The following is a 20,427-nucleotide window of genomic DNA, read 5'->3' on the forward strand; positions in this document are numbered from 1 at the left end:
AACCATAGACTGACTAAACAAAAATTTACCTGTGCATGCCATTGACCAAAGGAAAACCAGCAGTTGTGCGTGTGTTTCCTAATCCATCCCATGAGCTGGGTCCCGGGCATGTAGATAATTTGCATATGAGTATGGAGGAGAAGTTTGTCTTAAGCTCTCTGATGTACTATACAAAATCTGGGATTCAAGTCCTTACGGGAAAGCACTGTATTAAGGTGAATGAAAATAGTCTCACTGGCTTTTTCGCAATGGGTTTGCTGCCAGAACACAGGTGTCGTGAAAGCCACCGCTCAACCTAAACCAGAATGGGGAAGGAAAAGGCTCTTATCAACATTGTTGTCATTGGACACGTAGATTCGGGCAAGTCTACCACTACTGGTCATGTGATCTACAAATGTGGTGAGATCGACAAAAGAACTATCGAAAAATTCGAGAAGGAGGCTGCTGAGATGGGAAAAGGCTCCTTCAAGTATGCCTGGGTCTTGGATAAACTGAAAGCTGAACATGAACGTGATATCACCATTGATATCTCCCTGTGGAAATTCGAGACCAGCAGGTATTATGTGACCATCATTGATACTCCAGGACACAGAGACTTTATCAAAAACACGATTACAGGCACATCCCAGGCTGACTGTGCTGTCCTGATTGTTGCTGGTGTTGGTGAATTTGAAGCTGGTATCTCCAAGAACGGGCAAACCCGTGAGCATGCCCTTCTGGCTTACACACTGGGTGTAAAACAACTAATTGTTGGTGTTAACAAAATGGATTCCACTGAGCCACCCTACAGCCAGAAGAGATATGAGGAAATCGTTAAGGAAGTCAGCACCTACATTAAGAAAATTGGCTACAACCCCGACACAGTAGCATCTGTGCCAATTTCGGGCTGGAATGGTGACAACATGCTGGAGCCAAGTGCTTACATGCCTTGGTTCAAGGGATGGAAAGTCACCCGTAACGATGGGAATGCCAGTGGAACCACACTGCTTGAAGCTCTGGATTGCAACCTGCCACCAGCTCATCCAACTGACAAGCCCTTGCGTCTGCCTCTCCAGGATGTCTACATTATTGGTGGTATTGGTTCTGCCCCTGTGAGCCGAGTGGAGACTGGTGTTCTTAAACCTGGCATGGTGGTCACCTTTGCTCCAGTCAGTGTTACAACTGAAGTCAAGTCTGTTGAAATGCACCATGAAGCTTTGAGTGAGGCTCTTCCTGGGGACAGTGTGGGCTTCAATGTCAAGAACGTATCTGTCAAAGATGTTTGTTGTGGCAATGTGACTGGTTACAGCAAAAATGACCCACCAATGGAAGCAGTGGTCTTCACAGCTCAGGTGATTATCCTGAACCATCCAGGCCAAATTAATGCTGGATATGCACCTGTGCTGGATTGTCACACAGCTCACATTGCTTGCAAGTTTGCTGAGCTGAAGGAGAAGATAGATCATCATTCTGGAAAAAACTTGGAAGATGGTCCCAAGTTCTTGAACTCTGGTGATGCTGCCATTGTTGATATGGTCCCTGGCAAGCCTATGTGTGTTGAGAGCTTCTCTTACTATCCTCCTCTGTGCCGTTTTGCTGTTTGTGACAAGAGACAGACAATTTCTGTGAGTGTCATTAAAGCAGTGGACAAGAAGGCAGCTGGAGCTGGCAAGGTCACCAAGTCTGCCCATAAAGCTCAGAAGCCTCAATGAATATTACCCCCAATACCTGCCACCCCAGTCTTAATCAGTGGTGTTTGTGTCAATTGTCCATTTAAGTTTAATAGTGAGAGACTGGTTAATGATAACAATGCATCATAAAACCTTCAGAAGGAAAGGAGAATGGTTTGTGGACCATTTGTTTGTGTGTGTGTGTGTGTGTGGCAGTTTTAAGTTACTAGTTTTTAAAATCAGTACTTTTTAATGGAAACAACTTGACCAAAAATCTGTCACAGAATTTTGAGACCCATTAAAACAAGAGAAAATGAGAGGAAAAAAAAAGAAAGAAAGAAAATAGTCTCACTGCCTCTTACTTTAGGTCCGATATTTTAATTGTCAGTTTTGCCTTTCTGAGTGTGGCTGAGGCAGGGATGATGTTTTTTTAGTTCTAATTTACTAACTTACAATAAGTTGGATGAAAGAATTAGGCTTGTTCTCCATTCCTCAGCTTCCTTCCAGTATTTTTATCACCATCAATTTTTTTCTAGAGAGAAGCCATTCCATGGGATAAGCGACAGTTCATTTACCTTACTAAATTTCGCCACAGGCTCTGATCACAAGAGGAATCAAGGTGCTGCTTATGACCGCTGATAATGGAGATGAACTAACAAGAGGCCACTTAAAACAGGGTACAATTTCTCTTTATTCTTTTTCCTGTACTAGTGAAGTCTGAAAGAGAACTGCAGTCCTTCTCATGCTTTATTTCTCCCATTTCCCTTGGATGCTCTATTTCTCCCCATAGTTTTCTTTTTAAAGATTTTATTTATTTGAAACAGAGAGAGAGCATGAGAACATGCAAGCCCACAAGTTGGGGGAAGGGCAAAAGAAAAGGGGGAAGGAGAAGCAGATTCCCCACTAAGCATGGAGCCTGACTATGGGGCCTGATCCCTGGGACCCTGAGATCACAACCTGAGCTGAAGTCAGTTGCTTAATCGACTAAGCCCGAGGCCCCATAGTTTTTAGGAGAAAGTGGTGGGGTGAGTTGAGGAACAAGTTCTTACCCTACTACCCCACCAGCTGTTACTTACAGAACCAACAATGCAGAATTCTTGCTCGATCCTTTTCAGTCCTTAGTGGCCAGAGTGGGGCCTGGCTGAGACCTGAGTAAAGGCTATCTTTGTCATTGCCAAATGTCTATGACTGAACAACAGGAAGTGGAGGCAGTGTCAGAGAAATAGTACTGTCATGGACAAGACCCCAAACTCGGGGGATAAATAAGTTTGGGGAATAAATGTATTAGGGAAACATGGAATAGAATTCTAAGGAGGGAATATGGATTGACACTTAAGAAAATGGAGAAAGACGATGTGCAGACAGATTGAATCAGAGAAAACCGCTATCTGCAGTCCTTTCACACACACAGCCTGTCAGGCATGTTCTCTTCTGTTGGCCTTTCTCCCATCTTTTGGCGTCCTTCATCTTGTAGGAGAGGCAGGAGAGCATTCTGAATTAGAATTCAGGAGATCTATAGTCAAGTTTTAGGTCTTAGGCTATTCATCTCTTTGGGCTGAGTTTTTTCATTTGACTTTTATTTTATAATAATAATAATAATATAATTATAATAAATAATAATAATATTATTATTATTATTACTTTTATTTTAACCAGTCCTGTTGTCTGGGTCATTCATTGTAAATGCTAAATGAAGGGATGTACGTGAAAACACTTTGTATGGAGCAGGTATGGACCCACATGCAGGAACATATCTTTATTATTAACTGCAATCAATAAATTGTTAATGAGAACTCCCTCTGAGGTGTATGTGCAGAAGTTGTGGAGGCCACATCTTCATCCTCTGTCTGGGAGTATAGTCTCTCTCTGCTCAACAGCGCTTGTAGGAGGACCTCATACACAGTGTCTCCTTTTCCTCCACAGTACTTTCCACTGTCCACATGAAAAATATAAAGAAAGAAACTTATGATACACTCTTATCAATTCAGGTAAGGATTTTTTGAGAGATGGGAGATGTTTTGATTCTGGCTCACTCTAGGACCTCTATTTCATTTGGTGGGGAAATTCTCAGCAGTGATTAGTTCAGTTAAAACCTGGATGTGTTATGCCCTTGAAATGCCTGCTGTAGGTGGTTTGGGGTATAACGAAATCAAGTTCAAATGCTTACAATGTCTGGGCCATAGCCCTTTAGAAGAATATGGAATGAGAAACATAGCATCCTAGCAAAGCAACGTCAGTAGGAATCCTCACAGCAGTCCAGGAGCAGTCCCTACCCCCAGTGACAGCTCAGGTTTTAGGGAATGGGAACCATCCTTGCAGAGAAGCCTCAGTCTCAGTGGGGGAACCAACCAGTATCCTTTTTCACAGCTCTATAGGTATAGATTCCAAGTCTGCTAAAGGGAACTCTCAGTTTCAAGATACACTGCATGCAGGCATCTAGGTCTACACTAGGAACTTGTATATCATTCATAGTTCTCCAGTCCAGATACAATTTGCTAATCAGAGGTCATTTTAATCATAGCAATCTACCTGATAACATGCATAACATTCGACTTTATCTGGTTTTCAGGTAGACCTGAAGTTAGTTTGCATGGGCAAAGAGAGAGGTTTTTGTTAACCCCTTATGCATGGCCCCATTCACCTGTAAGTACTTATGATCCAGTGAGAGAGACAAGGAATGTAAATAAACACAAGATAGGAAGTGCTAATTGCAATAAAACTATTGATGGGTAACTGGAGATCAGAGGGTGGTATAGATTCTTACCACCAGCTGAGATCCATGGTCATGTGTTTCATTTTGCACAGGACTGAGATATGTGGTATTAGGAGCAAAAGAAGAATATGTTAATTACCATCAATATAAAATAATATCTGGAACTCTAAAAACCATTAAATCCCTGATTCTCCTCCCCTATGGTCTGAGACAGCACTTAAGATTTAGAGAAGAGATACAAAGGGAGATTTCCAGCTTTGTAATGACTAGGCCAACATCAGGAAGTGGTACAGGAAGCTCAGAGATGTGCAGGGATTAGGGTCAGTGCATTCCAAGGGAATATGAAGAGGTGCTATAATTCCCATGACAAAGTAAGCACTCAGATAGATGTTAACATTATGATAATGGAAGAAGAATGGGGGGCAATAAAACCAGTGGAATCCAAAGTTAAAAATGATATGTTGTCTATAATTAGCAAAGTTCTGAAAATGAAGTAATTTGTTTATTTATTGAGTAAGTCAGCAAATGTTTTTAGCATCTACTATGTATCAGTTAGGTACTTTTCAAGGCACTGTGTATAAAGCAGTGAATGAAATCTATAAAAGCAGAACTTTTGGAGCTTATATTTTAGTGGTAAGAGGCAGACAATAAACAAATAAAGGCAAATACAGAGTATGAGGTATTAACAAAAGCTAGAAAAACTTGTGATATTTAAATACACAGCTCTCACTTTATGTAATCTTCCTATTTTTTTCATGTTTACTTCCTATATTACCATGTTAAAAGCTATTAATCGTACACCCCTTTTGCAGATGAGGAAACCATGACTTAGGTTAAATTACTGATTTGAGATCACAAGTTGAAAACCAGACCATGTAATAGAATAACCCAGGCTTAAACTTAAAACTTCTGCTCCCAAATCCCATGCTCTTCTCACTTTCTTATATCATTAACTGTTTAAACTTCTTCTGTGGTAAGAAAATTATTTGATACAATATAGGAGCAATCACAGGAATTAAATAACAAAAATAAGTACCCATAGCTTTAGAAAGTTTATTATAACTTGTTTCTAATACATTTCTTATGTGAGAAATTGAACATGAGAGAAACACAATTCTTAGGACAGATGTAACTAAATATGGGGAGAACGCGGAGCTTTTGAATCCCTATTTTGTTTTTGTATTCTCTATCAAAGAGATTCCTCTCCAGACTGGACAAGGTAGAGCATACATAGTTAAGGGGGAGCTAAAGCTTAAAGTGGATGAGAAGTTAGATGTTTCAAATTTAGATCAGAATGAGCACATTATTTTGAGTGGGTACCTTGTGCCAGATCCTGTGCTAGGCTCTGGATATATACTGATGATGAAAAAGATATCTTCTTTGTCCTTGTGGAGGCTATTTCCAGGATTTTTCAATGAGTATGGGGGCTCTGTTGTTGGTTCTGTTCTGACTCATCCTCTTCTGAGGGAAGATACAGAAGCTGTGCTTGTCAAAGGTCTAGATGAGACAGTGCTGGAAAGGAGTGCTCATACACCAAATGATGGGATCTGTTGTATTAGAGTAGGCTAAAATCAACACAGATAATTATAAAGTCCCTGCATTAAAATTAACAACAAAATAGCAGCAGCAGAGCTGAAATACCAAAATGCAGAAAGGAAGAGATCCATCCTGCTGGCAGTTTATACGAAAGAAATTTAGAGTGCTATCTGATGGCAGCTTTCACTTAAATAAAATCTGTGACATCTACTACCAATTTTTGAAAACTTGGGTTTTATTACTATGAGTGATATTACCATATTTTTTCATACTGGTTGGAGCACAATTGAAGAATTTGTTTTTGTGTTTTTGTTCAGGCTATTTTGTTTTAGGAGATATTTTAACAAAGTTGAATGCTTCCAGGAAATGTAATTTAGGATTTCTCTGAAAATAAATGAAAGGTACTGGGAGTTGAGTTTGAAGTTGACCAAGATGGTGACAGGAGACTCCTGAGCTCCCTTCCTCCCACACATACCCCAAATATACAGCCACCCACAAGCAATTCCCTCTGAATTAGGTATAGAAACTAGCTGAGTGACTTTACATATTGTGAGAATGAAAAAATATTCACAACAAAATAGGTGGGAAAGGCTGAGACATGTTCTTATCATAAACCTCATCCCCTGATATAGTGTCAAAATTGAAAGGGAATCCTCAGCCCCTAGCTTCTCCCTGAGGAGTGGAGGATTCGGAACCCACATCTAGTGTCCCAACTTTTAAGACTCCCACTGGAGATATGGGCTTCCAAACACCTAGTTCTGAAAGCTGTGCCCATGAAACCCATAAAACTCTATATAAAAAAGGAAGCAATTGTAATGGCCACATGAGCACTAATCATGACTGCCCTCACACCCCACAGGGCTCAGCACAGAGGGAAAGGCAAAATCATCTATGTCCCAGTCTGTCCCCAAAGAGGTATATCTGGAACTTTAAAGGTTTCTGTTTGAGGGCCAGCCAGGCTTCTAATTTAGCAGACAGCTAGAGGCTGACTGCAATCTCTCCAGTCCGGGGAAGCCAGCAGACACATTTCACACATTCTTCCAGTTCACTCCAATAATAAAACCAAGTCCCTGAGATCTCTCTGGATGGAGCTTGTGCACATATCTGGTACCTAGCTTGCAGCAGTGACCTGAGGCTGCTGGATCACCTGGTTGTAATAGTCAATGGCACCTCTACTCATGAGCACTACAGTACTATAGCAAACAAAGAGTCCTTAACAAGCACAGAAGCTTCTCCTTCCCAACTGGCTATACATACCTAGGCCCAGCACAGAGAAAGCAAGATAAAATGCCCATCTCCCAGTTTCTCCCTGAAAGGAGCTTAACAATATATTCCTCTCTGGTGCCTGAGCTTCCAGGCTCTAATCAGTCTGCATCTGGCTGCTGATTGTGATCCTCTCCTCTGGGACAGTGTCAGCTCCTGGCACTTGCTCAACTACTATGAGCCACTAAAAACAAAGAAGACGGCTCAGACAATCACAAAAGTTTGAGAGACAACTAGGAACCTGGGCTGGGCTGATCAACAAGTCTCATCTACATGAGATCATTCTGTCAAGATGGGGAGAGATGACTCTTTGTATATAATACACAAGAGTTAACAGAGAGTAAAAGAAAATGAAAAACAAACTAAAAACCAGAGGAATATTTCCCAAACAAAAGAAAAAGAAACTCCAGAAACAGATCTTAATAAAATGTAAATAAGTGCTTTGCTTTATAGAGAGTTCAAAATAATATCATAGAGATACTTACTGAGGTCAGGAGCACAACGCGTATGCAAAGTGATAATTTCAACAAAGAGATAGAAAATATAAAAAAGTACCAAGCAGAAATCATAGGGCTGAAGAATACAATAGTTGAACTAAAAATCTAATAGAGGGGCTCAACAATCGAGTTGAAGTGGAAATAATAGATCTGCAAACTCAAAGACAGTGTGCTAGAATTCATCCAATCATAAGAGAAAAAGAAAAAAGAATGAAAAAATAAAAAGTGTTCTGAGAGCTTAAAGGATTTATGGGGTACCTTATGGGACAAATCAGAGAATACACACATTATAAAGATCCTGAAGGGAGAAGAGAAAGGGGAACAAAAAATAATGACTGGAAAGTTGCCTAGGTTAGGGAATGAAACAGACACCCAGATCCAGTAAGCCTATAAAGTGCCAAATAAAATGAATCCAAGGAGATTTATATTGGAACATATCAATATAAATTTTTCCAAAGGTAAACACAAGGAGAAAATCTTAAAAACAAGAAAGAAGCAACCTGCTACATATAAGGGAACCTCCATAAAGCTACCACAGATTTTTTAAAAGTTTTTATTTAAATTCAATTTAATTGACATATATTGTATTATTATAATTCAGGGATTCATCAGTTGCATATAACACCCAGTTCTTATTACTTCAAGTGCTCTCCTTAATGCCCATCACCTAGTTACCCGATCCCCCCATCCACCTCCCCTATAGCAACCCTAAGTTTGTTCCCTATACTTAGAGTCTTTTATGGTTTGCCTCCCTCTTTTATTTTATTTACCCTTCTCTTCCTCTATGTTCATTTGGTTTTTTTTTAATTTTTTTATTTTTTATAAACATATATTTTTATCCCCAGGGGTACAGGTCTGTGAATCGCCAGGTTTACACACTTCACAGCACTCACCAAGGCACATACCCTCCCCAATGTCCATAACCCCACCCCCCTTCTCCCAATCCCCCTCCCCCCAGCAAACCTCAGTTTGTTTTGTGAGATTAAGAGTCACTTATGGTTTGTCTCCCTCCCAATCCCATCTTGTTTCATTTATTCTTCTCCTACCCACTTAAGCCCCCATGTTGCATCACCACTTCCTCATATCAGGGAGATCATATGATAGTTGTCTTTCTCCGCTTGACTTATTTCGCTAAGCATGATATGCTCTAGTTCCATCCATGTTGTCGCAAATGGCAAGATTTCATTTCTTTTGATGGCTGCATAGTATTCCATTGTGTATATATACCACCTCTTCTTTATCCATTCATCTGTTGAGGAACATCTAGGTTCCTTCCATAGTTTGGCTATTGTGGACATTACTGCTATAAACATTCGGGTGCACGTGCCCATTTGGATCACTACGTTTGAATCTTTAGGGTAAATACCCAGTAGTGCAATTGCTGGGTCATAGAGCAGTTCTATTTTCAACATTTTGAGGAACCTCCATGCTGTTTTCCAGAGTGGTTGCACCAGCTTGCATTCCCACCAACAGTGTAGGAGGGTTCCCCTTTCTCCACATCCTCGCCAGCATCTGTCATTTCCTGATTTGTTGATTTTAGCCATTCTGACTGGTGTGAGGTGATATCTCATTGTGGTTTTGATTTGTATTTCTCCGATGCCGAGTGATATGGAGCACTTTTTCATGTGTCTGTTGGCCATCTGGATGTCTTCTTTGCAGAAATGTCTGTTCATGTCCTCTGCCCATTTCTTGATTGGATTATTTGTTCTTTGGGTGTTGAGTTCTTTATAGATTTTGGACACTAGCCCTTTATTTGATATGTTGTTTGCAAATATCTTCTCCATTCTGTCAGTTGTCTTTTGGTTTTGTTAACCAAAAGCTTTTGCACAGCGCTTTTGATCTTGATGAAATCCCAATAGTTAATTTTTGTCCTTGCTTCCTTTGCCTTTGGAGATGTTCCTAGGAAGATATTGCTGTAGCTGAGGTCAAAGAGGTTGCTGCGTTGTGTTCTCCTCAAGGATTTAGATGGATTCCTTTCTCACATTGAGGTCCTTTATTCATTTTTAGTCTATTTTCATGTGTGGCATAAGGAAATAGTCCAATTTCATTTTTCTGCATGTGGCTGTCCAATTTTCCCAAAACCATTTATTGAAGAGGCTGTCTTTTTTCTATTGGACATTCTTTCCTACTTTGTCAAAGATTAGTTGGCCATAGAGTTGAGGGTCTATTTCTGGGCTCTCTATTCTGTTCCATTGATCTATGTGTCTATTTTTGTGCCAGTACCATGCTGTCTTGATGATGACGGCTTTGTAATAGAGCTTGAAGTCCGGAATTGTGATGCCACCAACTTTGGGTTTCTTTTTCAATATTCCTTTGGCTATTCGAGGTCTTTTCTGGTTCCATATAAATTTTAGGATTATTTGTTCCATTTCTTTGAAAAAGATGGATGGTACTTTGATAGGTATTGCATTGAATGTGTAGATTGCTTTAGGTAGCATAGACATTTTCACAATATTTATTCCTCCAATCCAGGAGCATGGAACATTTTTCCATTTCTTTGTGTCTTCCTCAATTTCTTTCATGAGTACTTTATAGTTTTCTGAGTATAGATTCTTAGCCTCTTTGGCTAGGTTTATTCCTAAGTATCTTATGGTTTGGGGTGCAATTGTAAATGGGATTGACTCCTTAATTTCTCTTTCTTCTGCCTTGTTGTTGGTGTAGAGAAATGCAACTGATTTCTGTGCATTGATTGTATATCCTGACACTTTACTGAATTCCTGTACAAGTTCTAGCAGTTTTGGAGTGGAGTCTTTTGGGTTTTCACATATAGTATCATATCATCTGTGAAGAGTGATAGTTTGACTTCTTCTTTGCCGATTTGGATGCCTTTCATTTCCTTTTGTTGTCTGATTTCTGAGGCTAGGACTTCTAGTACTATGTTGAATAGCAGTGGTGATAATGGACATCCCTGCCGTGTTCCTGACCTTAGCGGAAAACCTTTCAGTTTTTCTCCATTGAGAATGATATTTGCGGTGGGTTTTTCATAGATGGCTTTGATGATATTGAGGTATGTGCCCTCTATCCCTGCACTTTGAAGAGTTTTGATCAGGAAGGGATGCTGTACTTTGTCAAATGCTTTTTCAGCATCTATTGAGAGTATCATATGGTTCTTGTTCTTTCTTTTATTGATGTGTTGTATCACATTGACTGATTTGTGGATGTTGAACCAACCTTGCAGGCCTGGAATAAATCCCACTTGGTCGTGGTGAATAATCCTTTTAATGTACTGTTGAATCCCATTGGCTAGTATTTTGGTGAGAATTTTCGCATCTGTGTTCATCAAGGATATTGGTCTATAGCTCTCTTTTTTGATGGGATTCTTGTCTGGTTTTGGGATCAAGGTGATGCTGTCCTCATAAAATGAGTTTGGAAGTTTTCCTTCCATTTCTATTTTTTGGAACAGTTTCAGGAGTCTAGGAATTAGTTCTTCTTTAAATGTTTGGTAGAATTCCCCCGGGAAGCCGTCTGGCCCTGGCTTTTGTTTGTTTGGAGATTTTTAATGACTGTTCCAATCTCCTTACTGGTTATGGGTCTGTTCAGACTTTCTATTTCTTCCTGGTTCAGTTGTGGTAGTTTATATGTTTCTAGGAATGCATCCATTTATTCCAGATTCTCAAATTTGTTGGCGTAGAGTTGCTCATAGTATGTTCTTATAATAGTTTGTATTTCTTTGGTGTTAGTTGTGATCGCTTCTCTTTCATCCATGTTTTTATTTATTTTGGGTCCTTTCTCTTTTCTTTTTGGTAAGTCTGGCCAGGGGTTTATCAAACTTATTAATTCTTTCAAAGAACCAGCTCCTAGTTTCGTTGATTTGTTCTATTGTTTTTTTGGTTTCTATTTCATTGATTTCTGCTCTGATCTTTATGATTTCTCTTCTCCTGCTGGGCTTAGGGTTTCTTTCTTGTTCTTTCTCCAGCTCCTTTAGGTGTAGGGTTAGGTTGTGTACCTGACACCTTTCTTGTTTCTTGAGAAAGGCTTGTACTGCTAATATTTTCCTCTCAGGACTGCCTTTGTTGTGTCCCACAGATTTTGAACCGTTGTTTTCATTATCATTTGTTTCCATGATTTTTTTCAATTCTTCTTTAATTTCCCGGTTGACCCATTCATTCTTTAGTAGGATGCTGTTTAGTCTCCATGTATTTGGGTTCTTTCCAAACTTCCTCTTGTGGTTGAGTTCTAGCTTTAGAGCTTTGTGGTCTGAAAATATGCAGGGAATGATCCCAATCTTTTGATACCTGTTGAGTCCTGATTTAGGACCGAGGATGTGATCTATTCTGGGGAATGTTCCATGTGCACTAGAGAAGAATGTGTATTCTGTTGCTTTGGGATGAAATGTTCTGAATATATCTGTGATGTCCATCTTGTCCAGTGTGTCATTTAAGGCCTTTATTTCCTTGCTGATCTTTTGCTTGGATGATCTGTCCATTTCAGTGAGGGGAGTGTTAAAGTCCCCTACTATTATTGTATTATTGTTGATGTGTTTCTTTGATTTTGTTATTAATTGGTTTATATAGTTGGCTGCTCCCACGTTGGGGGCATAGATATTTAAAATTGTTAGATCTTCATGTTGGACAGACCCTTTGAATATGATATAGTGTCCTTCCTCATCTCTTATTATAGTCTTTGGCTTAAAATCTAATTGATCTGATATAAGGATTGCCACTCCTGCTTTCTTCTGATGTCCATTAGCATGGTAAATTATTTTCCACCCCCTCACTTTAAATCTGGGGGTGTCTTCGGGCTTAAAATGAGTTTCTTGGAGGCAACATATAGATGGGTTTTGTTTTTTTATCCATTCTGATACCCTGTGTCTTTTGATTGGGGCATTTAGCCCATTAACATTCAGGGTAACTATTGAGAGAGATGAATTTAGTGCCATTGTATTGCCTGTAAGGTGACTGTTACTGCATATTGTTTCTGTTCCTTTCTGAAATACCACTTGTAGGCTCTCTCTTTGCTTAGAGGACCCCTTTCAATATTTCCTGTAGGGCTGGTTTGGTGTTTGCAAATTCTTTCAGTTTTTGTTTGTCCTGGAAGCTTTTAATCTCTCCTTCTATTTTCAATGATAGCCTAGCTGGATATAGTATTCTTGGCAGCATGTTTTTCTCGTTTAGGGCTCTGAAAATATCATGCCAGCTCTTTCTGGTCTGCCAGGTCTCTGGGGATAAGTCAGCTGCCAATCTAACATTTTTACCATTGTATGTTACAGACTTCTTTTCCTGGGCTGCTTTCAGGATTTTCTCTGTCACTAAGACTTGTAAATTTTACTATTAGGTGACATGGTGTGGGCCTATTCTTATTAATTTTGAGGGGTGTTCTCTGCACCTCCTGAATTTTGATGCTCGTTCCCTTTGCCATATTGGGGAAATTCTCTCCAATAATTCTCTCCAGTATACCTTCTGCTCCCCTCTCTCTTTCTTCTTCTTCTGGAATCCCAATTATTCTAATGTTGTTTCGTCTTATGGTGTCACTTATCTCTCAAATTCTCCCCTCATGGTCCAGTAGCTGTTTGTCCCTCTTTTGCTCAGCTTCTTTATTCTCTGTCATTTGGTCTTCTATATCGCTAATTCTTTCTTCTGCCTCATTTATCCTAACAGTGAGAGCCTCCATTTTTGATTGTACCTCATTAATAGCTTTTTTTATTTCAACTTGGTTAGATTTTAGCTCTTTTAATTTTCCAGAAAGGGTTTTTATATCTCCCGAGAGGGTTTCTCTAATATCTTCCATGCCTTTTTCGAGCCCGGCTAGAACCTTGAGAATTGTCATTCTGAATTCTAGATCTGACATATTACCAATGTCTGTATTGATTATGTCCCTAGCCTTCGGTACTGCCTCTCGTCCTTTTTTTTGTGGTGAATTTTTCCGCCCTGTCATTTTGTCCAGATAAGAGTATATGAAGGAGCAAGTAAAATACTAAAATGGTGGCAACAACCCCAGGAAAATATGCTTTAACCAAATCAGAAGAGATCCCAAATTGTGAGGGGGGAGAAAGGGAATAAAAAGAGGTTCAAAAAAAAGAATGAAAGAAAAAAAACAAGGAATTAAATAAAAGAAAATGAATAAAGAAAAGTATGAAAAAGAAAATATATATATATCAGATAAACTAGTTAAAAATGTTAAAAATGAAAAGGGTAAAAGTTAAAAAAATTTTTTTTAAATTTTTTTTAAATTAAAAAATTTAGCAAAAGAAGAGAAAAAGAAAAAAAAATGAAAAAGAAAAAAATTACTTTAACTGCAAGACTAAAAAATCACAGGGAGAAAGCCATGAGTTCTGTGCTTTGCTTTCTCCTCCTCTGGAATTCTGCTGCTCTCCTTGGTATTGAAACTGCACTCCTTGGTAGGTGAACTTGGTCTTGGCTGGATTTCTTGTTGATCTTCTGGGGGAGGGGCCTGGTGTAGTGATTCTCAAGTGTCTTTGCCCCAGGTGGAATTGCACCGCCCTTACCAGGGGCCGGCCTGAGTAATCTGCTCGGGTTTGCTTTCAGGAGCTTTTGTTGCCTGAGCGCTTTCCGTAGAGTTCCAGAGGACGGGAATACAAATGGCGGCCTCCTGGTCTCCGGCCCGGAGAAGCCGAGAGCCCGGGGCTCCACTCCTCTGTGCGCCCTCAGAGAACAGCACCCAGTAACTGCCGTCTGCCTGACCTCCGGCAGAGCTCTGAGCTCACCGAGCCTGCGACTGGTTCAAGGTAACCCCGAACTGCGAGCTTACTGTCGGCTCTGTCTCTGCATCCAGCTTTCCCGTTCCAATACCCGCAAGCTCTGCGACACTCAGACACCCCCGATCCTTCTGTGACCCTGCGGGACCTGAGGCCATGCTGAACCCGCGTGGGCTTCGCCCCGGTTTAGCCTCTGGAGCGATGTCCCTCAGCAGAACAGACTTTTAAAAGTCCTGATTTTGTGCTCTGTTCCTCCGCCGCTTGCTGGGAGCCATCCCCTCCCCCCGGGGTCTATCTTCCCGTCACTTTGGATTCACTTCTCCACCAGTCCTACCTTTCAGAAAGTGGTTGTTTTTCTGTTTCTAGAATTGCTGTTCTTCTTCTCTTTGATCTGCCGATGGATTTGCAGGTGTTTGCAATCTTTAGATAAGCCATCTAGCTGATCTCCTGCTAGCTGAAGTAGTCTCAGCCTGCTACTTCTCCACCATCTTGACTCCTCCCCCCTGTTTTGTTTTTATATGAGTGAAATCATGTAGTATTTGTCTTTCTCTGACTTACTTACTTTGCTTAGCATAATACCCTCTAGTTCCATCCATGTTGCTGCAAATGGCAAGATTTCATTCTTTTTGATGTTGAGTAATATTCCATTATAGAAATATAGCACATTTTTATCTGTTCTATGTTGTCTGTTGATGGACTTCTGGGCTCTTTCCATATTTTGGCTATTGTGGACATTGCTGCTATAAACATTGGGATGCATGTGCTCCTTCGAACCACTGTTTGTATCTTTTGGATAAATACCTTGTAGGGCAATTGCTGGGTCATAGAGTAGTTCTATTTTTAACTTTTTGAGGACCCTCCATACTGTTTTCAGAGTGGCTGTACCAGTTTATATTTCCACCAACAGTGTAAGAGGGCTCCCTTTTCTCCACATCCTCACCAATATCTGTTGTTCCTGACATGCTAATTTTAGCTATTCTGACCAGTGTGAGGTGGTATCTCATTGTGGTTTTGATTTGCATTTTTCTTAATGACAAATATGGAGCATTTTTTCATGTTTCTGTTGGCCATTTGTATGTCTTCTTTGAGGAAATGTCTGTTCATGTCTTCTATTTCTTGACCAGATTTTTTGGTTTTTTTGGGTGTTGAGTTTGATAAGTTCTTTATAGATTTTGTATACTAGCATTTTATCTGATAAGATAGTTGCAAATATTTCTCCCACTCTGTAGGTTGTCTTTTGGTTTTGGCAACTGTTTCCTTTGCTGTGCAAAAGCTTTTTATCTTGATGAAGTCCCAAGAATTCATTTTTGTTTTTGTTTCCCTTGACTTTGGGGACATGTCTAGCAAAGAGTCACTGTGGCCAAGGTCAAAGAGATTGCTGCTTATGTTCTTCTCTAGGATTTTGATGGATTCCTATCTCACATTGAGGTTTTTCGTCCATTTTCATTTTATTTTTATGTATGGTATAAGAAAATGGTCCAGTTTCATTCTCCTGCATGTTGCTGTCCAGTTTTCCCAACACCATCTATTGAAGAGATTTTTTCCATTTGATGTTCTTTCCTGCTTTGTTGAAGATTAGTTGAGGGTCCATATCTGGATTCTCTATTCTGCTTCACAGAGGTGTGTTTCTGTTTTTGTGCCAGTGCTATATAGTCTTGATGATTACAGCTTCAAATCCAGAATTTTGATGATTCCAGCTTTTTTTTTTTTTAACATTCCTTTGGCTATTTGGGGTCTTTTCTGGTTCTGCAGAAATTTTAGGATTATTTGTTTCAGCTCTATGAAAAAAGCTGATGGTATTTTGATATGGATTGTATTGAATATATAATTGCTTTGGGTGGCATAGACATTTTAACAATCTTTGTTCTTCCAATCCATGAGCATAGAATGTTTTTTTATTTCTATGTGTCTTCCTCAACTTCTCTCATAAGTGTTCTATAGTTTTCAGAGCATAGATCTGTACCTCTTTGGTTAAGTTTATTCCTAGGTATTTTATGGGTTTTGGTGCTCTTGTAAATGGTATCAATTCCTTAATTTCTCTTTCTTCAGCCTCATTGTTAGTGTATAGAAATAAAACTGACTTCTGTGCATTGATATCCTTCCACTTTTCTGAATTCCTGTATCAGTTCCAGCAATTTTTTAGTAGAGCCTTTTGAGTTTTCTACAGAGTATCATATTGTCTGTGATGAGTTAGAGTTTGACTTGCTCTTTGCTGTCTTGGATGCAGTTTATTCCTTTGTGTTGTCTGACTGCTGAGGCTAGGACTTCCAGTACTGTGTTGAACAACACTGGTGATAGTGGACATCTCTGTTATGTTCCTGACCTTAGGGGAAAAGTTTTCAGTTTTTTCCTATTGAGAATGATATTTACTGGAGTTTTTTTGTTTTGCTTGTTTGGCTTTTATGATATTGATATTGATATTGATATGATATTGAGGTATGTTCCTTCTATCCCTACACTGTGGAGGTTTTAATCAACAAAGGATGCTGTATTTTGTCAAATGCTTTTTCTGCATCTGTTGAGAGGATCATGATTCTCACCCTATCTTTTATTAATGTGTTGTATCACATGGATTGATTTGCAGATCTTCAACCACCCTTGAAGCCCTGGAATAAATCCCACTTGGTCATGGTCAATAATCCTTTTATTATTGGATTATAATAAATAAATAAATAATTATTATTTATTACTGTTGGATCATATTAGCTGGTGGCTTGCTGAGAATTTTTTTTAAATCAATGTTCATCAGGAATAGGTCTGTAATTCTCCTTTTCAGTGGGTATCTTTGGTTTTGGATCAAGGTAGTTCTGCTTCATAGAATGAGTTTAGAAGTTTTCCTTCCATTTATATTTTTTGGAACAGATTTAGAAGAATAGGTACTAATTCTTTAAATGTTTGGTATAATTCTGCTGGGAGGCCATCTGGTCTGGGACTCCTGTTTCTTGGGAGATTTTTAATTACTGATTCAATTTATTTGCTGTTTATGGGTCTTTTCGGATTTTCTATAGCTTCCTATTTCAATTTTGGTAGCTTACATGTTTCTGGGAATTCATACATTTCTTCCAGATTGCCTAATTTGTCAGCATATAATTGCTCATAAGTGTCTTATAATTGTTAGTATATCTGTGGTATTGGTTGGGAGCTATCCTCTTTCATTCATGATTTTATTTATTTGGGTCCTTTCTCTTTTCTTTTTGATAAATCTGGCTAGGCATTTGTTGATCTTACTAATTTTATTACTATTAATTTATTGATCTTATTAATCTTATTCATTCTTATTAATCTTATTAATTCTTTAAAAGAACAAGTTCTTAGTTTCATTGTTCTGTCTTACTGCGTTTTTAAAAACAATTTCTATATTTTGATCTCTGCTCTAATCTTTATTATTTCTCTTCTTCTGCTGGATTTTGGCTTTATTTGTTGTTCTTTTCCAGCTCCTTTAGGTGTAAGGTTAGGTTATATATTTCTTATTTCTTGAGAAAGGCTTGTATTGCAGTATACCTCTTTCCTACAACTGCCTTTGCTGCATCCCAAAGGTTCTGAACTGTCATGCTTTCATTTCATTTGCTCCCATTTATTTTTTTAAGTTATTTTTAGTTATTCCTTAATTTCCTAGTTGACCCATTCATTCTTTCTTAGGGTGCTCTTTAACCTCTGTGTGTTTGTGGTCCTTCCAAATTTTTTTCTTGTAGGTGACTTCAAGTTTTAAAGCAGTGTGTTTTGAAAATATGCACGGAATAATCCCAATCTTTTCATACCAGTTGAGACCTGATTTGTGACCCAATATGTGGTGTATTCTGAAGAATGGTCCATGTGCACTCAAGAAGAATGTATATTCTGGTGTTTTAGGATGAAATGCTCTGAGCATATCTGTGAAGTCCATATGATCCAGTCTGTAATTCAAAGCCCTTGTTTCCTTGTTGATCTTCTGCTTAGATGATCTTTCCATTGCTATGAGTGGGGCATTAAAGTCCCCTACTGTTATTGTATTATTATCAATGTGTTTCTTTAATTTTGTTATTAATTGGCTTATATATTTGTTTGCTCCCAAGCTGGGGGCATAAATATTTACAATTGTTAGACCTGGTTGGACAGATCCTTTTATTATTATGTAGTGTCCTTCTTCATCTCTTATTACAGTCTTTACTTTAAAATCTAGTTTGTCTGATATAAGGATGGCTACTCCACTTTCTTTTGATGTTTTTTGGCATGCTAAATTTTTCTTCACTCCCTTACTTTCCACTTGGAAGTGTCTTTGGGTCTAAAATGAGTCTTTTGTAAACAGTATATTGATGGGTCCTGTTTTTTTTTTTTTTAATTCATTCTGATACCCTGTATCTTTTGATTGGAGCATTTAGTCCATTTATATTCAGAGTAATTATTGAAAGATATGAATTAGTGTCATTGTATTATCTATAAAGTTGATGTTCCTGTAGATTGTCTCTGTTCCTTTCTGGTCTTTGTTACTTTGGGGCTCTCTCTTTGCTCAAAGTATTCCCTTTAATGTTTCTTATAGTGCTGGTTTAGAGTTCACAAATTGCTTTAGTTTTTGTTTGTCCTGGAAACTGTATCTCTCCTTCTATTCTGAATGACAGTTTTGTTGGATAGAGTATTCTTGGCTGCCTGTTGTTCCTCTTTAGCATGTTGAATATATCATGCCAGTCCTATCTGGGCTGCCAGGTCTCTGTGGACAGGTCTACTGCCAGCCTTATGTTTCTACCTTTGCAGCTTAAGGACTTCTTGTCCTGAGCTGCTTTCAGGATTTTCATGTTATCTTTGAAATTTGCAAGTTTCACTATAATATGTCAAGGTGTTGACCTATTTTTGTTGATTTTAAGGGGAGGAGGTTCTCTGTGCCTTCTGGACTCAAATGCCTGTTTCCTTCACCAGATTAGGAAAGTTCTCAGTTATAATTTGTTCAAATGTCCCTCTATCCTGCTCTTCATCTTCTGGAACCCCCATTATCAGGATATTTTTTGCTTTATGGAATCACTGAGTTCTCTAAGTCTCTCTTCATGATCCAATAGTTGTCTTTTTCTATTCTTTTCAGCTTTTTTATTTTCCATCAATTTGTTTTCTATAATGCTGACTCTCTTCTGCCTTATTTATCCACATTATTAAAGCCTCCATCTGTTACTGCATCTCAGTAACAGCATTTTTAAATTTCAGCCTGATTAGATTTTAGTTCTTTTATTTCTATAGTAAGGGATTCTCTAGTGTCTTCTGTGCTTTTTTCAAGCCCAGCTAGTATCTTTAAAATTGCTCTTTTTAAGTTGTAGTTCAAACATTTTACTTATCTCCATATTGATTAAATCCCTGGCAGTGACTGTTACCTTCTGTTTTCTTTTAGGGTGAATTTTTGCCCTCATAAAGATGATCCTGCCAGATGCAGGGTGTCAGGGTTTAGTGTAGGGTACTCCAGCTTCCACTGGAGGTGAAAGTCTGTGCTTGTGGGTGGGAGAGAAGGATGTGAAGGAATAAGAATATGGTGTCATCCCCCATCTTGTCTCTGGGAAGCAGAACTCACAGCTACCCCTGTTCAGGAGGCCCTGTTAGAAGAGCAAAGAATCTTCTGTGTGCTGGGATTTCATCAGTTCCTTGTCTTTAACCTGTCTGTACCTGAGCCATCAGCATGTCTGGAGCCACAGAACTCCTGGATTTTCACTCTGGTCAGTGGCTTGGATTCAAAACTCCAGGCTTTAAAGGACCTGGTAAGGTGTGGGCCTACTCCTGTCCCTCAGAGGAGAGGCTCGTGGTGTGCCCAGCACTGTCCTACCCCTGAAAAGCCATTATATAGTATGCACTCAGACGCTAGAATTTATGTAATGCTCAGCAAAAAGCTGGAGCCAGGTTATTGGCCATCTGCACTTGACTCAGTCCCCTACTTCCTTCTGTCCCAGAGAGGCCATCACAGGGACTTGCATCTATTGTGGCAGACAGCAAAAAGTGGTGGCCAAGTTGTCTGCAGTCTGCTCCTTTCTTTATTTTCTGCTTAGTTCTTTTGAAGAAAAGCAGCCACTTGATGTGTGCACAGAGATTTAAACATATTGTGACTTCTAGCAAAAAGTTAAGAGGATTTCTGTCCTCTGCATGCACCTCTGACTCTGCTGTTGA

General features: G+C 39.1%; 1 protein-coding gene across 1 annotated transcript in view; it reads left to right on the top strand.

The window, feature by feature from the left end:
* The window catches only part of LOC122914057 (beta-galactosidase-1-like protein 2), a 78,905-nt gene that overhangs the window by 29,128 nt on the left and 29,350 nt on the right, over positions 1 to 20,427 (top strand). The window contains exons 7-8 of the mRNA XM_044260698.1: positions 2,245 to 2,326; positions 3,573 to 3,637. Of these exons, the coding sequence (XP_044116633.1) occupies positions 2,245 to 2,326; positions 3,573 to 3,637 (147 nt within the window). The remainder of the gene's footprint in view (positions 1 to 2,244; positions 2,327 to 3,572; positions 3,638 to 20,427) is intronic.

This window comes from Neovison vison, chromosome 7 (genome assembly GCF_020171115.1).
Source record: "Neovison vison isolate M4711 chromosome 7, ASM_NN_V1, whole genome shotgun sequence".
Taxonomy (NCBI): Eukaryota; Metazoa; Chordata; class Mammalia; order Carnivora; family Mustelidae; genus Neogale; species Neogale vison.